The 18349-nt window shown below is 42.0% G+C and overlaps 1 protein-coding gene across 1 annotated transcript in view; it reads left to right on the top strand.

The window, feature by feature from the left end:
• The window catches only part of phka2 (phosphorylase kinase, alpha 2 (liver)), a 35018-nt gene that overhangs the window by 3119 nt on the left and 13550 nt on the right, over positions 1 to 18349 (top strand). The window contains exons 7-23 of the mRNA XM_063212198.1: positions 194 to 274; positions 1809 to 1907; positions 3215 to 3361; positions 3769 to 3822; positions 4641 to 4763; positions 6206 to 6301; positions 6697 to 6804; positions 7433 to 7511; positions 8015 to 8149; positions 9157 to 9266; positions 9843 to 9987; positions 13793 to 13871; positions 14002 to 14162; positions 14557 to 14742; positions 15144 to 15253; positions 15749 to 15882; positions 17150 to 17309. Of these exons, the coding sequence (XP_063068268.1) occupies positions 194 to 274; positions 1809 to 1907; positions 3215 to 3361; positions 3769 to 3822; positions 4641 to 4763; positions 6206 to 6301; positions 6697 to 6804; positions 7433 to 7511; positions 8015 to 8149; positions 9157 to 9266; positions 9843 to 9987; positions 13793 to 13871; positions 14002 to 14162; positions 14557 to 14742; positions 15144 to 15253; positions 15749 to 15882; positions 17150 to 17309 (2007 nt within the window). The remainder of the gene's footprint in view (positions 1 to 193; positions 275 to 1808; positions 1908 to 3214; positions 3362 to 3768; positions 3823 to 4640; positions 4764 to 6205; positions 6302 to 6696; positions 6805 to 7432; positions 7512 to 8014; positions 8150 to 9156; positions 9267 to 9842; positions 9988 to 13792; positions 13872 to 14001; positions 14163 to 14556; positions 14743 to 15143; positions 15254 to 15748; positions 15883 to 17149; positions 17310 to 18349) is intronic.

The following is an 18349-nucleotide window of genomic DNA, read 5'->3' as shown; positions in this document are numbered from 1 at the left end:
TGTAAACGGACCGATTCTGTATGCCATAGAAGAGTCCTCGTTGCCTTTTACTCTGCCTGATCCTGGGTTTGAAACATTCAAAATTTAAATAATTCATAAACAAAATCATTACATATGCCCTGTTGTATCATGTGCAGATAGAGAGTCCCTGTTTGTTCCTCACTCTGCCTGGTCCTGGGTTTTTGTTTTGCAGGACTATGGCATGTGGGAGAGAGGGGATAAGACCAACAAAGGCATTGCGGAGCTGAATGGAAGTTCTGTGGGGATGGCCAAGGTATGGGCTATGGAAGTGCTTAATGGCAGGACGAATGTGTGTACAATTTGCAGACACAAGGGCTTGGAAAAGCATCTCGGATAACACACACTAATGACGGACGTAAATCACTATAAAACCACATGTTGGTGTCTTTACTGTATCTGCACATTCAGAAGATCCACCTTTAGTCTGTCATCTGTAATGGGTATTAAAATGTATGTTTTGGATGGATCTTTATTTTTCAGCACTGAGATAGCAGCTCAGGCACCAAACACAAATCAACTAAAGGAACCACATCAGAGACGGTTTAGGTAGGAGGAGACATGACAGCTGGTGTATGCGTCCATAGAAATTAACGGTGAAGATTTGTAACGCAAATATGGCGTCTTCCCGCCTTTCTGGTAACAAGAGCCAATGTGCCTGCTGAGCTGCGTTGCCAGTGATCCAATCATCTGGCTGCATCGGCGCACGCGAAATGTTGCGCATGCTCAGTTGTGAAAAGCCGTTGCTCTCGTGCCGTTATGGAACTACTGCGCCTGCGCAAAAACGTGAGAAAAGTGGCTTAAAAAGTTTTATTTTGACTTGTATGACACAACCAAGTAGTCTAGATTGATCAGTTTTTTTACGGTGGTTTCAACCATAAGGTTTTCCCTCCCGTCCTATACTCAGTTTCCCCATTCATTTTTCCCATTGACTCTCAGATCTGGTCTCACTAATCGCGAAATAGCACCCCGAAGGTGTCAACAAGATGGCGGCGACTGTCCCGTCTCCTCCTACCTAAAGCGTCTCTGACCACATCCTCACTATTGACTGGATTAACACATTAGCAATATATTGTCTATTGTACATTTATGACAGATGCATATCGTTAATCTTTGAATGATGGTTTTGTGTTGTTTTTAACCGCAAGGCTGGTCTGGAGGGCTATCCATGTTCATGCATGTAACACTAATCTAGGATTTGGTAGTCTATTATGTCTGGAATAACTAACAAGATGAACTTCATGTGATTTGCACAATGCTGGTCTGGAGGAATGTCCATGTTCATGCAATGTTAGTAACAACACTTATAAAGGACTCTCGGTTATTACAGGTTACAATCTGCAATTCTGTCTTTATAGATTATAATCTGTAATTCTGTAGTTCACATACTCTTCTTATCTGTAATAAGGGAAAACATAAACTGGTAACACTTTACAATAACTACCCAAAAAAGCTTAATAAACACTTTATTAACATTTAATTATAATTAACATTTAACAAAGCATTTACAAATGTTTGTAAATGAGTAAGAACCAAACCACGACAGGACAGTGGGGTGGGAATCAACTTCTACTGTGTGAGTTTTATGTGGTTTCATGCCTTCTGGTCTTTTTAGGATAAACTTCCAGGACCGATAAGACTGTGCTGTGTCTGTTGTGTAAACATATTTGTAAACATTTTGTTGATAATTAGTTCATTATTTATAAAGTGTTTATAAAGCTTTTTTGGGTAGTTATTGTAAAGTGTTACCCATACACTTTTGATTACTTGTTCTTTTGAAAATCCTAAAGGCTGCCCTGGAGGCCATTGACGAGCTGGACTTGTTTGGAGCTCGCGGTGGGCCCCAGTCAGTCATCCATGTCCTCCCCGACGAGGTGGAACACTGCCAGGTATGACCTGTTCTTTGGCAGGCAGCACTGTGTGTGTGTGTGTGTGTGTGTGTGTGTGTGTGTGTGTGTGTGTGTGTGTGTGTGTGTGTGTGTGTGTGTGTGTGTGTGTGTGTGTGTGTGTGTGTGTGTGTGTGTGTGTGTGTGTGTGTGTGTGTGCGCGCGCAAAACTTTTTGTGTCGCCTGACGCCTGCTGTGTTTGCCTCTAAACACATTTACTTTGAAACTGTTAATCTGATTGGCATGCTGCAGAGTTTTAATCTCAGTCAAATGGCTCTGGCAGAAGGACATTTCAGACTGTTTAAAGGCTCATGCAGTGATTTGGTGTCCTCATAGAAGATCATATGGATTATATTGATTAATAGTGATGCAGTACTTCAATCGTGTATATATATATATACAGTGTAATGATATTGCTGGGTATCATGCCTACAGTGAGCTATTGCTTTTTAATTTATTGCACCAAAATTATAAAAGGAATAAGCCTTTTTAGCTGTAGCCCTTTCATGGAGATGGAATTGCTGCCGAGACAACTCACTGTTTGCTGAAAAAAAATGTGGCTATATCATAACTAACTACACAACATTGCTACGACACTGCCAAAAGTCTTAACTGACAGATGAAGATATTGTCCTTACCATTTGATTACAACAATCTTATAATAGAGGCTCTACATTATTTGAAACCACCAGAACTAAATCTTGCTCATAAAGGCAAAGTACTCTAACTACACATTTTTCCAAAATTGAGTTTATACTGAAAAAGTTCTTCATAACACCTCCCTTATCTTATCACCTCCCTTATCCCTTACTGTCCAAATGTGTCCCGTTGTAGGGATATTGCTATGGTAAATTGGCACTACAATTTTCAACCCAATACCAAAACTTTGAAAACTTTTAATGTTGGCGTAATTAATGCACTTTGCCTTTGTAGGGCAGAGTTCACAAGATCCATCATAATGCATCCTAACCCTCTATGAAAACCCTGAGTGCGTTACAATATGTGACCTTGCCTCCTCCACTTGTGCTTGTTTCCTCGTACCAGGAAGTAATATGTCATGATGACATCACTGACAACAGCATTATATTTCAATATCTTGTAAAAGCTCAATTGTAAAGTCTTTTTCTCATTTGCAATTGGGATGGTGAATGAAAAACAGTCCCTCAAAAGTTGTTGTGGCTAGGCTGACAGCTGGGAAACTTTATCGTTTTCTCCACGGAGGATGGGCCAGGAGGCGGGGCGAGGCCACAAGCACAAGTGAAGGAGGCAAGGTCGCACGTTGTAATGCACACCCTATGCTATTCCCACAGTCTATCCTGAGCTCCATGCTGCCCAGGGCCTCCACGTCTAAGGAGATCGATGCCGGTCTACTGTCGGTCATCTCCTTCCCTGCCTTCGCTGTGGAGGATGCCGACCTGGTGAACGTCACCAAGGCTGAGATCATCTCCAAGCTGCAGGTACAGAGAGGGGGAAGGGATGCTCAGTTGCAAAATGGGGGAATTTAGTCTGTTTTATTTTAAGATATGTAATATTATGTACTGACATTGTACACAATATATTGTACAGAACAAGTACATAATGATACATACATGCTTTTTTATAGTTTGTTAAACTGTACCTAATTAACGAACCCAAGACCTTAAGGGGAAGTTTTAACTGTGCATAGAGCATACTGATGCTTTTACATAGTTTGTTAAACTGTACCTAATTCATGAAACCGGAGACCATAAAATGAAAATTTAACCATGCATTTCTTTCTCTCACAGAGAGAGAGCTAAACATTGTAATTGAATTAGCCCCTAGCTCAAGTTTCGTAATTGAATAATTGATGTAAAAGCATAGCCATTTTGTGTTTATGTCCCAGGGACGGTATGGTTGCTGCCGATTCATCAGAGATGGATACAGGACGCCAAAGGAGGTATGTGCTACTCTGGTTGCATTTGGAGTTCCCTCGTAAAGTAACTAAGTAGTAATAACTAAAGGAACTAAGTCATAGTAACTAAAGTAACTAAACGGTCCTTTAAACGTGCGGTTATATCCCATGGGAGTTTACAAAGGGAATTCAGAGGTGCCTTTCATTACAATACATTACATTAGACTTGGCAGATACTTTTATCCAAAGCGACTTTCCCACATAAACTAGGTCCCCTGACAATTTAACTTAATTGTATTGCACATGTTATTTTTAACATTTCTGAACAAAACATGTAATTTCATCTGAAACTGCATAACATGAGTATGACAGGGGCCAGATAAGATGGCCTAAAGGGCTGTAAATGGCTGCAGAGACCTAGGTTCCCCACCCTCTACCCCAGGTCTGGGCCAACTCTGGCGTCCGTGCAGTAAATAGTCATACTATCATGCTGTTACAATTTGGTGAGCTATTGAAATTATTTTGGAAATATTATTTTAAGGTTGCAAAAAATGCTTTGTTGTCAAACAGTACACGATGATGACGCGAAGAAACCAATAGGATAGGGATGTAAATAATATCGAAATGTATCGATATATCGCGATATATTCTGATGATTGAATCGAATCGCATCATATCGTGGGGCATTCTTAAGTATCGAAAAGAATCGTATTGCTGGCCCCTGCCCAATAGCTTAATCGAAGTGGAAAAGTAATTGGGGAAAAAAATCGAATCGTCTCGTATCGTGGGGCATTCTTAAGTATCGAAAATAATAGAATTGTATCGCTTTGTCATGGAGCCTGTGATTTACACCCCTACCCCAGGACCCCACTCGCCTCCATTACGATCCAGCTGAGTTGAAGCTGTTTGAGAACATTGAGTGTGAATGGCCAGTGTTTTGGACCTACCTCATATTGGATGGTATCTTCAACGAGGACCACGAGCAGGTAATGTTTTATCTGCCTAATGATTATTTATATGTATGTTTTTGTGTGAAATTCCATTTGTCTTACTATGTGCATTATGTGTAATTATTTATGTGTAAGCTGCTTGACACTTTAATTTCCTCACAGATCAATAGGATCTCTACTCATCTTTTGTATTTTTAGAAGAAGGGGTAGGCATGCACAGTGTTTTCTTTAAAAAGAGAGCTGTTTAAAATGTTGCCTTTTGAAGGGGAACAGTGTGAATACCACCACTTTCTAAACTACAAGATGCCTTTCTAGCACCTGTGAGGTTCATTCATCATTCAACATCATGCTTGATCAGCACCTGTGTTTGTTGTTTCATGAATGAGTGAACCTCCTTCCTTTTAATACATAATTTCTTTCCCTCTTTGGGCCACTAGACTGTAGGCATCATCCATCACTCAGCCCCTCTAATCCCTTATAATCTCCATATAAAAATCAATAAAGCTGCTACCACAGCTGAGCTGCCCAGCCTCTTCACCTCAAATGGCCGGGCTGGCTGGGTCATCGCAGGACACGCTGCACATTGCCAAAATTATTTTGTGCACGTTTGTCCACAAGGAGGTGGTGTGTCCCGGTTTGGTGGTGAAGCGGTGCCTTGTACTAGATTTCAGGGTTTTTTGTTCTTTTTTTGCTTTATTCAGACAGGGTCTGACTGTGTTGTATTGCAACAGGTTTTTCAGACTTTGCTGACGATTAAAAGCATGTCTACAGAAGGCAAAGCCTGGCTACATGCACTACAAGCAAAATGCAGAACATGTTTCAAATGTAATCTACTCAGTCGTCCACAATACAACCCCCAAAATGTTATCACTCCGAAAAAATCTGTTTGCTGATTGATGTGGAAAATTGCTGCCAGAGACATCAATGACAATGGAAGAGCAGATGGACCCTCAGTACAAAGGGCAGTTTAGGACAAGTAGCTGCTATTGACCAGGGGTGTGTTTCTCGAAAGCGTAGTTGTTAGCAAGTTAAAGGGGTATGCCACTATTTTGAGGCTGAATACTGTTAAAATCGTTGCCCTGGGTTTATAAAGGTGATAAAGTGTCTTATTTTTCATGTTAGGCGTCGTCTTGTTTTAAGGAGGGAGTAAGGATCTAAGCTAGTGAGAGTCAATGGATCACACATGCTACAGTGATCCATTGACTTTCACTAGCTTAGCTACATACTCCCTCTTTTAACTTGTCTTAAAGCAAGACAACGCCTAACATGAAAAATAAGACACTTTACCACCTTTATAAACCCTGGCCAGCGATTTTAACTGTATTAAGCCCCAAAATAGTGGCATACCCCTTTAACAATTTGCGTAGTTGCCAATGGGAAATTGCATTGCAAACATAGTTACGTAGTTAGCTACTATGGTTTTGAGAAATGCACCCCTGGTTAGTTGAGTCTCAGTAATGACTGCATATGTTCTGCAGGTCCAGGAGTACCGAGAGGCTTTGGATGAAGTTCTGATCCGGGGCAAGAATGGGATCCGACTGATGCCAGAGCTCTATGCTGTCCCTGCAGACAAGGTGAAATAATCCACGCCGATGACAGGATCAGAAATTCATAATGTACTGTATATTTTATACATTTAATCTTTGCTCTATGCTCATAGCACACAGTGTCACCAAAAGAGGTCCGGGAGAAAGAAATGTTGAAAGGCAGAGCTTAAATATGATGTTTGAAATACGTTGTTTCATCGTATTACAATATGCACTTAGCAGCAGACATTTAGCAGAAGGCATAAAAAAACTGCAGATATTTTGGGCAACACCAGCTAATGGCAAAACACTGTTGTTTTGCCATAGATACAGGAGGAAGAGGAGGGAGGTTATGTTAAGAATTGAATTGAAGAGTCTATGCTGGTCTCTCACATGTCGAGCAGAATAACCAACTTGATGGTGTTGATGTTGATGCACTTCAGGTGGAGGAGGAGTACAGGAACCCCCACTCAGTGGACAGAGCTCCCGCAGGCCAGCTGCCTCACCTGTGGGGCCAGTCTCTCTACATCCTGGGGGCTCTAATGGCAGAGGTAAGGCTGCCCTATCTCCTGAAACACTTTGCTGGCCAGGGGTGAGTTTCTCAAAAGAGAAGTTGTTAGCCTGTTAGCAACTTCGGTAGTTGCCAATGGGAAAATGCATTGAAAACAGCAAAGTAGCTACTGTAGTTAGCAACTTTGGTTTTGAGAAATTCACCCCAGAGGTGTATGAAATAGAAGTAGAGGTTAATTACTCTTCATACCCTTGTTTGGTACTCATTAGGTCCAGTGGCATACCTGCTGTAATGGCTATGCAATCTCATGAACTAGTTTTTTACTTACTAGTTTTTTACTTTACCCACATCATGAATCTACTTCTTCATCTACTTAATTACGTGTCTGCTATTGCCTGAGGTAATGTCTTCTCAACTGAAACATTATGGTTGTTTATTCTGGTGGGAACCTAAATAGGGAGCTATGGTGTTTGGAAAAGAACACGTTCCAGAGAAGTAGAAAGTCTTTGGTGTAATGTGTCCAATGTCTCATTAAGATTGTTCCAATAGGGGGTGGGGGGCAAAATGAGCATCTGGTGCCTGGCGGTACAGTTTTCAGTACATCTGTTCATGTCTGCATTTGTATGCCAGCACCGTGAATCCGTTCTTTGCTTTCTTTTCCGTCCAAGGGCTTTCTAGCACCTGGGGAGATAGATCCTCTCAACAGGAGATTCTCCACCCATTTCAAACCTGATGTTGTTGTACAAGGTGGGTTGGATTCGTTTCTATCAAAAACTGAAAAAGCTTTTCTTACACATTCCATTTAATCTGTGATCCATAATTAGGTCAAAATGTAAATGAAGCGGCCGTGCCATGGCTTACTGGTAGGGCACTTGTCTGCTACGCGGCCGACCTGGGGTTCGATTCTGGCCCGGGTCCTTTACTGACCCTTCCCCGGCTCTCTCTTCCAAACGTTTCCTGTCTCTCTCTCAAACTGTCCTGTCACTAATAAAGTCTAAAAGACCAGAACATTTTTTTAAGTAAATGAAGCAATTTATCATCAATATGTTATTGTATCAGATTCATTATCTGATTGTCCTCATATAATTTAGATACTTTTTTATTGACAGTAAAAGCTCTTCTCTTCTCTTCTCTTCTCTTCTCTTCTCTTCTCTTCTCTTCTCTTCTCTTCTCTTCTCTTCTCTTCTGTTCTCTTCGTTTCTCTCCTCTCCTCTCCTCTCCTCTCCTCTCCTCTCCTCTTGTGTTGCTAGTGAGTGTGGTGGCAGAGAACAGTCGTATCCAGGAGCTGCTGAGGGACCATGGCATTGACGTGGAGACCCAGGCTGAGGCCCAGCCCATACGCCTCATGCCGGCTCGCATCCTCAGCCACATCTACGCCAAGCTGGGTAAGCCTCTGCTGAAGGACACCACTAGCAGAGAGAGTAGAGAGAGAGAGGTTCCATTGGCCCATTGTTTCCGGATTCTACTATTGCAAGGGGGAAGGGGGGGCGGGGGGGAATCCCCCTTTAGGCAGACCTAGGCAGACCTAAGGACTGTTCTATTCAATGCTAGGAGCATTATGACACGCCCCTTTAGGCAGACCGGAACCTGGTCATATTAGGTGCCCATAGCAACCTATTACATTGGCATATCTCTATATACTTAAAGAATCTCTGCCACTAGCGCCAGACGGCGGGAGGGGAGGGTATGGAGTTGGGAAATGTAGACTGATTCGTAGCGGTGTACTGCCCTGCAAAGGCAAAGTGCAGTTAGCTATTAACTGTGCAAATATTTCCAGTAATTAAAATGTTGTGTGTTTCTGTGTGTTTCTTATTGGGAAGAAACAACAGTCACAGGACAAAATGGTATTTAAATATCAACATGCAGTCTAAATTCAGGGAAACTTGAACTGATTTATAAAAAATATACTGTCCTGCAAATGCAAAGTGTAGTTAAGTGAGTGATCATTCCCACTCTCTTCTTTCCTCAAAATTGTCATGTACTGTGAAAGCAGAAGGTCCCAGGCACTCAGAGGTAACTCAGTCCGAAGAAGGAGGTATATTAAAAAGCCTTTATTATCTGTGGCTACTCATAATTGAAATTAAAATGCACGGCAAAATTAAAAATCGGCATTTTAATTTCAATTAGGAGTAGCCACAGATAATAAAGGCTTTTTAATATACCTTCTTCTTCGGACTGAGTTACCTCTGAGTGCCTGGGACCTTCTGCTTTCCTAATTCTGGATTTCCCAACCCCAAGAGCACCATTTTGGACATTTTTTCCACACACCTGAGCGCCGGGTTGACCTCTCTCTTTTTGTCATGTACTGTCTTGGTAGGAAGAAACAACAGATTTAGTTGCTAGACAAAACACTGTTAATCTCTGATGTTTTGGTTGTTCTCATGTTTTCAAGGAATGAGTAAGAAGCTTAATACAAGTGGCCGACCCCACAGGCACATTGGAGTTCTGGGAACCTCAAAGTTTTACGAGATCAGAAATCGCACCTATACTTTCACGCCTCAGGTGAAAACCTTTCTTTTTTTCTTACCCTTGACATGGTGCCAAAGGACATTGTCATTTGTCATTAGAGTAAAATGAGCAAAGATATAAGCAGCTGGATTTCTTTTAAAGCTCTAAGTTTTCACGCTTTTGATTGTGTAACTGGGTTTTCTATTGACTCATTGAATGTACTGTATTTCCAAACTCTAACTTTTCAGCTTTCTTAGACTTAATGCATCATAGGGGTCAAAATGTAAGCTTAAATGTAAAAAAATGGGCTTCTTTTAAGCTCTAAAATGAGTGTAGTTTGCTTCAACCTGAGGGGGAACCATTGCCTAATGGTTAGGGAGGTGGTCTTAAGATCAGAGGGTTGCTGGTTCGAATCCCACCCTTACCTCTCCCTACAATTCCATCCAAGTGTCCTTCAGCAAAGCCCTGACTCCACATTGCTTCAGGGACTATAACCATGTAAATGACTGAAATTGTACTGTAAAATAAGTAGGTGTCTGAAGTATAATGTAATGTAACCTGCCTCTTTCTTATCCACTTAACTGCTTTTGGATCTCCACAAATTTCCAAATGTCTTGACTTCTCCTGCAGTTCATAGACCAGCATCACTTCTACCTGGCTCTGGATAACCAGATGATTGTGGAGATGTTGCGTAATGAGCTGGCCTACCTCTCCGGCAGCTGGAGGATGACAGGACGACCCACGCTCACCTTACCCATCACCAACAACATGCTCGGTAACATCACGCTCACCTTACCCATCACCAACAACATGCTCGGTAACACCACGCTCACCTTACCCATCACCAACAACATGCTCGGTAACACCACACTCACCTTACCCATCACCAACAACATGCTCGGTAACATCACGCTCACCTTACCCATCACCAACAACATGCTCGGTAACACCACACTCACCCTCCCCATCACCAACAACATGCTCGGTAACATCACGCTCACCTTACCCATCACCAACAACATGCTCGGTAACACCACACTCACCCTCCCCATCACCAACAACATGCTCGGTAACATCACGCTCACCTTACCCATCACCAACAACATGCTCGGTAACACCACTCACCCCCCCCATCACCAACAACATGCTCGGTAACACCACGCTCACCTTACCCATCACAACAACATGCTTGGTAACATCACGCTCACTTTACCCATCACCAACAACATGCTCGGTAACATCACGCTCACTGTGGCGGCTACAAGCCAATTGTGCCGCCGAGAGGTTGCGTTGGAAGTTCAAATGCTGACACGCAAACACTTGTCTTCAAGTTCAAGTTGATCCAGTACAAAAATTAAAACGCATACTAAAACCGCCACCATGCAGTGTGCTACTGGTGCGAGTTAAAGTGCCAAAGTGCGTATAAGAGAGCAAATGTTTCTATCGATGCGGTCAACAAAAATTGTGCTCTCCCATGCCTACCCCTCTCCCTACCAGTGAGCAGGTGCACAGGTGCCTAAATACTACACTAATTGCTACCCTACACTCATGTGACACCCCGCGGTGATCGCCAAATCAAAAGCCATTACAAATATACAGACATGACAAGGCATATGGCCGCTAGTTACACTCACCTTACCCATCGCCAACAACATGCTCGGTAACATCACGCTCACCCTCCCCATCACCAACAACATGCTCGGTAACATCACGCTCCCCTTACCCAGTACCAACAACATGCTGGGTAACATCACGCTCACCCTCCCCATCACCAACAACATGCTCGGTAACATCACGCTCCCCTTACCCAGTACCAACAACATGCTGGGTAACATCACGCTCCCCTGCCCCCCCAGTACCAACAACATGCTGGGTAACATCACGCTCCCCTTAACCAGTACCAACAACATGCTCGGTAACATCACGCTCCCCTCCCCTTACCCAGTGCCAACAACATGCTCGGTAACATCACGCTCACCCTCCCCATCACCAACAACATGCTCAGTAACATTACATTACATTACATTACATTGCATTGCATTTGGCAGACGCTTTATAACCAAAGCGACTTTCAAGAGAGGACATAGTCAAGCCAACATCACAAGCAAATACAAAGTCCACAGGAAATATACAGAACAACAAGTGCAGTTGCAAAGAATGGTTAGTAGGTTTTTTTTTTTTTTTAGAGTAAATAAAGAATACACACACACAAACACATACACACACACAAACACACACACATCCACAAACTAAACTAAACATAATGTCAAGAGTCTTCCCTGGGGCTCGGCCAGCTCAAGCAGATAGTCTAGTAGATACTCTCAAAAGAGGAAGGTCTTTACTTGTTTCTTGAAGGCTGCAAGAGATGTGCTTAGTCTTGCTGCCACTGGGAGACCGTTCCACATCACGCTCACCCCCCCATCACCAACAACATGCTCGGTAACATCACGCTCCCCTTACCCAGTACCAACAACATGCTCGGTAACATCACGCTCCCCTGCCCCCCCATCACCAACAACATGCTCGGTAACATCACGCTCACCCTCCCCTTTACTTACCCACTGCCAACAACATGCTGGTAACATGTTATGTTGTGTTAATTCACCCTGGGAGTATTCCAAGAACATGGATAATATGGTGATAAACCTGTCTAAGTTAAATCAAGACATGTCAAGTCAAGTCGGTTTTATTGTCAATTTCTTTACATGCGCTGGTCATACAAAGAATTGAAATTACGTTTCTTACTTTCCCATGCAGACAGACATAGACTCTATACTCTAGGTGTGGACATGGAGTGGTAAAGATGCTAATGGATAGCCCACAGTTGTCATTTAGTTAAGAAAATAAGTACTCCAGGCTTGTATTGGATGATTTACCACTGCCTCAAGGTTTAGTTAACCTGGATTACCACTTAGCCAGATTCTAGGCATACTATCCCTATTTTATCATAATAGTAACATCATTATTAACATGCCAAAGACACTTACAAACCCCAACTCCGGTGAAGTTGGGACGTTTGGTAAACAGTGACTGAAATCAAAATGCTATCATTTTCAAAACATTCCATCTATTCATTAGATGGAGAATAGTGAAAAGACAACATATTAAGTGTTAAAACCGAGAAAAAAATATTGTTTTGGGGGACATATGTACTCATTTCTAATTTGATAAATCCAACACGTCTCAAAAGAGTTGGGACGGGGACAATAAATGGCAGCAAATGTCGAGGAAGACAAAAAACAAAACAAAAGACAACACTTAACAGTTAAATACATTAACCGATGAGATGATTTTATATAAAAAACAGTGTTGATTCCTATCTTGGACATGATTTCACCAGCTTAAATGGTGGGTGTATTCCTTGTCATGTTTTGCAATGTTTTCCTTTCTGTAGTGCTTACAGTGTGACAGGTCTTGACCAAAAGCCCACCATTTTATCACCTGCTGGTCCTTATGATGGAGCCAAACTGCTAAAACATAGTAGAGAATGCAATTTGACCTTACTATGTGGCAGTAATCAAAGATCTACCTTCAAAATATAATGCACGAGTGGCTTTTCATGCTGTTTAAAACCCATTTATACCATTCAGCACTGTATTTAACTCTACAGATGAGTGAGAACATCTTAACCAATGCACTACTGCACCCGCATGCCATCATGGAGGCTGACTTTTGAAGCTAGCACTAACACAAGTTGGATGGTCCATTTTCACTGTAGCACAGGATCTGCAATGCTCTATTATTGTCAAAAAGAATGGACTTCTACAACTTCTGCTGACTTCTGTAAGCAAAGGACAGTTTCCCATGTCTTCTGGGTCTATTTCAAGTAAGCTCAAGTGCTTAGGAGAATGTTACACCCCTGTATCATTTGCACGTATTAAGCATTCTTAATATGGTCAATTTTCAATAGCTCTAATTCTTGGAGTGCTAGAGTGAGACTACAGCCAGTATATATTTCATGATGTCATGAACCTATACAATGATTTTAATAACAAAAATATGTCTTATATACACTCAATCGTGGTAAATCAAAGGGAATTAAAAAATGTATGTAATAACTATGGTAATTATTCCCTTTGCATCTTTAATTCTGAGTGACTCAGCCTCTCTGTGATGATCTTATACCTGGACACCTATATTGTCCGTCAGTACAATTCATTTTGAAATCTTCTTCTTTGTTGTTTTATCTTATTTGGATGTTTACTAAATTTCACTGATCCCCGTCCCAACTCTTTTGAGACGTGTTGGATTTATCAAATTAGAAATGAGTACATATGTCCCCCAAAACAATATTTTTTCTCGGTTTTAACACTTCATATGTTGTCTTTTCACTATTCTCCATCTAATGAATAGATGGAATGTTTTGAAAATGATAGCATTTTGATTTTATTCACTGTTTACCAAACGTCCCAACTTCACCGGAGTTGGGGTTTGTAGAAAACTCCAAGACACAAATATGGAGCAATGCCTTTATAGCTTGGTAATCAGCACGTTTATTGTAAATCTTTGTCAAATCAGACATTTTCAGTGTTTCATATTTTGACACTTAACACCACCGCTGTACCTTTTTCTTGTGTTAGTGGAGGATGGTGAAAGCGTTGATCCATGCATTCTGTCGACCCTACGAAAGCTTCAAGATGGATACTTTGGAGGGGCAAGGTGGGGCTGACTATTTATTTATCTGATTTATCATCTGGCAATATTCTGCTGTTAAAATTCTCACCTTGACATATTTCTACCCATTATGCGACTGTGATTTTTCCATGTTCATATCCCGTGTTGCCTCCAGGGTCCAAATGGGAAGCCTGTCCAGCTTCCTGACCACCTCCTTCCACACCAGACTGAGCTTCATGGACGCATACTCCGATGACAACATGCTGGAGGATGAGGATGACGTAGATGATGAGGACGAGGATGACGATGAAGAGGAAGAGAGTTATGCCACTGCAGGTAACGGGTTCTATCTCAATGGACACAATAATACATGTTCACATTGAAGTGCTTGTAGCCTCACAATGTGCCACAATGCACCAGTGGAATGCTGTATTAGTGGTTGAAAAGATTACTACCACAGTATTTAGGGCCATGTCTAAACAAAACTAAAAAAGGAACTCATCACAAAAACAATTCTGAATGTTTTTTTTTATACTTTAGCTTATATACAGTTTCACATATATCATGCTTGCTACTCCTTAGCCTGCTAAACCACATGTCTCCGGCTATATTTCAACATCCTTGTATTTATACTAGCGTAACTAAAACAGATGACTATCACCTGATGCAATTTTATTTTGGGACCAACTTTATGAATACACAATTGTACATTTTGTGTCTGTGTTCCTAGTTTCAGCCGGTACGTCCAGGAGAAGGGACATGTTTGACCAGTACCTCAAACAGCTCCTTCAGAGCACCGAAGCCAAGAGCCATCTCCCTCCCATCCAGAGGGAGCAGCACCATGTCTTCAGTGCTGAGCACACGACCAGAGACATCCTGTCCTTCATGGCTCAAGTTCAGGGCCTCAAAATACCCAGTGAGTTCCCATTGTTGATACATGATCTGCAACCCTTCTGCTTTTGTGCAAAATGATAACTGCTAGACTGTAGCAGACATGCTGTTGTATTGCAAGAATTCTCCATTTACCCATTGTGTCCTGGCGCGACATATATGCTGCATTAAGTTTCTTGAGATTTTAGCTGTTTTATTTAAAATGTGGATATGTTAGAAGAGCTGAATGAACACATTCTAGTGCAAAATGAAGGTTCTAGCTTTAAAATACAACTCATTTAATGTTTTTATGTGCTTCGAAGACTGAGATATTTAGGTTTTAATAGGGAGAGGGCACCTTTTCCTAAAAAGGGCTTAGGACAAAATGGGTTAAGAGATATTGTAAGATAATGTTCTCTGCTGGACATGTGTGTTTGTTTTAAATAGGTGCTTCGATGTGCTTGCCAATTACCTCTGCCATGAATAAACACCGCAAGACGCTGAATCTACTGGTGGTTCCTCAGCCCCATCACCACAGCACTTCCCTACCAGCCAAGGCAAGTCAGACACTCAGAGACACCTGCAGAAACATCATGAATGCATGACATCATAGGGAATAGTACAGTGCAACTTGTTCACTTTCATAGGATATACCGGTCATAAATGGCATACATTTTGGATATCACTCAAGTGGAACATTGACCTATAGTGCAAGTGTAAATGACGTTCTTGACTATTATTTTGAAGTGAAATCGAAAGCCCGCCTGGGAAACTCCAACTCCCATTGTCATTGTGACACAGCACTCCACAGTACACAAGTAAACACTGCACACAACGAAATTGTATTCATGCCTCATCTGAGCAAGGGCTCTATGCACCATGCTCAGGGTACCTGAGTCATGAAGGAGGATGTGGGAGAGCACTGGTTAATTACTCCCCCCACCAATCTGGCAACCTTTGGGCTACAAGTCTTACGCCATAAACGCTTACCCATGACTGCCCATTTTTTGGGAGTATTTTGTAATCATTCTATTACTGTGATGTCTCTCCAGCCCCACAGCTCTGATGTGCATCTGCCCCGTGATGCCCATGGGAACACGGACTTCGCCTCGCTGGTCAGGCAGCTTAAGGAGTGCTCCACCCTCCAGGACCAAGGCGACATCCTCTACATCCTCTACGTCATGAAGTATGTAGCCATTTTCCACCCTGCTCCGCAACCTTTTTTTTTCCCCAAATATTTTGTATTAATTTTTAAACATTTTTATAATCACACATTATTATCTTCCACACACCGCGCTCGTCCGTCTTGTTGGTGCGTCTCTGAAGTAATCTAGTAGTAGGAAATGGATCGCACTCAATTTTTCTTCTTTCTTGTGCAGCCGAAATGTCTGTCTTGTCAGTCCCTGCAATGTTAGAATAAAAAGAAAGCAACAAGAAAGAAGAAAAATTGAGTGCGATCCATTTCCAACTACTATAATCACACATTAAAGACAGAAACTGAAGGATGGTACTGCATTGCTCCTCAACCTTAAAGTTACACTGAGAAATATTTTAGCAGTTTCCTTCCAGAATTCATGCTGCCCATTGACAAATGTGAAAATACCTTTTTCATGAATGCTTACCACCACCCCCAAATTCCAAGTTGTCATTATGACTGGGAAAACTTAACTTTTGTGGCATTTTTAGCTGCCAAACGTACTGCACTGGTCATACTAGTAAATATTTGTTTATTATTTAGTAAATAAATATTGATGAAAAAAATCTGATTTGGCAATAGGCAGGACAGTTTCAATGAACAGCATAGTTGCAATACCATCTCTGACCACCATCCTACACAGTGCACCTTTAACAAATGATGGACATCCTGGGTGCAGTACGAAAAAGCAGTGGCGATCCCATAATGACTGACCAGGCAATGGCTCCTCTGGCGCCCCGCCCCCAACCACGACCCTGCCCTGACAGAGAAAAATAGCAAAATCATTGCAGGGAAAATAAACCGCTTACAACTGCTGATATGAACTGGAAATACCTTGTTAATATAGCAATAGTGTGGGCATAGTAATAACATGTTTATAGTGCTAATTGCTGATTTTCTCAATGTGTTTGGGGGCAGAGTTTTGTAATGGTGCTGCCCCTGCTAATTGCTCAGTAAGCCCACCCCTATGACCACCCCTGAGAAAAGGTTTTGTCATGTAGGCCCATTTGCACGCTGCTTTATTGGTTAAAAAAATTGTATTTCGATTTTGCCATCTTCATCAGGCATCAGTTGTTCCAGCGTTTTCACTGTACCTTTTTGTGTCAATTTATGGTGTGTGTGTGTGTGTGTGTGTGTGTGTGTGTGTGTGTGTGTGTGTGTGTGTGTGTGTGTGTGTGTGTGTGTGTGTGTGTGTGTGTGTGTGTGTGTGTGTGTGTGTGTGTGTGTGTGTGTGTGTGTGTGCCTATGTCCAACACAGGGGACCAGACTGGGTAGTGAACTACTCCGGGCAGTGTGGCGGTGCCACAGTCCGCTCCTTGCTGGAGGAGCTGTACATCAAGGCTGGAGCCTGCAAGGAGTGGGGCCTCATCCGATACATATCCGGCATCCTGCACAAGAGAGTGGAAGTGCTGGCTGAGGTGAGGGAAAGCAGTAGAATAGAATAGAATAGAATAGAGTAGAATAGAATACAATATTATTGTATACATTCTGCAAGGAGTGGGGCCTTGTCTGATACCGATCTGGCATCCTGCGCAAGAGGGTGGAGGTCCCTGCTGAAGTGAGGGAAAGCAGTAGAATAGAATAGAATAGAATAGAATAGAATAGAATACAATAATATTGTATACATCCTGCAAGGAGTGGGGCCTCATCCGATACATATCCGGCATACTGCACAAGAGAGTGGAAGTCCTGGCTGAGGTGAGGGAAAGCAGTAGAATAATATAGAATATAATAGAATAGAGTAGAATACAATACAATATTATTGTATACATTCTGCAAGGAGTGGGGCCTTGTCTGATACCGATCTGGCATCCTGCGCAAAAGGGTGGAGGTCCCTGCTGAAGTGAGGGAATGGAATATCACAGTGATACCACACCATCTCTGGAAATGGGCTCATTTTATACCTCGAATATGTAGAAGTGGGGGAGGATCTAATCACTGCTCAAGTTTTTTGGAGTTTCGAAACATTGCTCCCAAAAAATTAAGTGTTTTGCAAGCAGTGTGGAGATCCTTCCCCCCTTCTACATATGACTTTTCTAGATATGTTTTTGATTTGGCACCTGCTGATGCTTTCCTGTTGGATGTGCACGCTTTCCACTACACCTCACCTTTGTCCTGTTCTTCAGCCATTCTAGTAGTCTAGTGATGTTACTTTTAGTTCCAAGCAAGCAAGTATCATTGAATCTTATGGGACCAGCTGGTCCCTTATGATTCACCTATTATGCTAGCTTGGAGGTAGAATTTTCCAGAATTGCTTTAAGAACAGGATAAAGGTAAAACTCCATTATTTAACTCAAGGGGAGATGTAAAATGAACTTATTTCCAGAAACGTTCTGACTTTAAGTAGGACTTCATAGGAAAACAAATTCCAGAACCATCAATTCTAAGCATGAAAGGTCATGATCAAGCACTGGCTTTGGACCATTGTTTGCCTTTTGAACCTTAAGAGTAAACACAT

This window comes from Engraulis encrasicolus, chromosome 12 (assembly GCF_034702125.1).
Source record: "Engraulis encrasicolus isolate BLACKSEA-1 chromosome 12, IST_EnEncr_1.0, whole genome shotgun sequence".
Classification (NCBI taxonomy): Eukaryota; Metazoa; Chordata; class Actinopteri; order Clupeiformes; family Engraulidae; genus Engraulis; species Engraulis encrasicolus.
The sequence above is the reverse complement of the archived record's forward strand: the minus strand, read 5'-3'. Positions and strand labels throughout refer to the sequence as shown.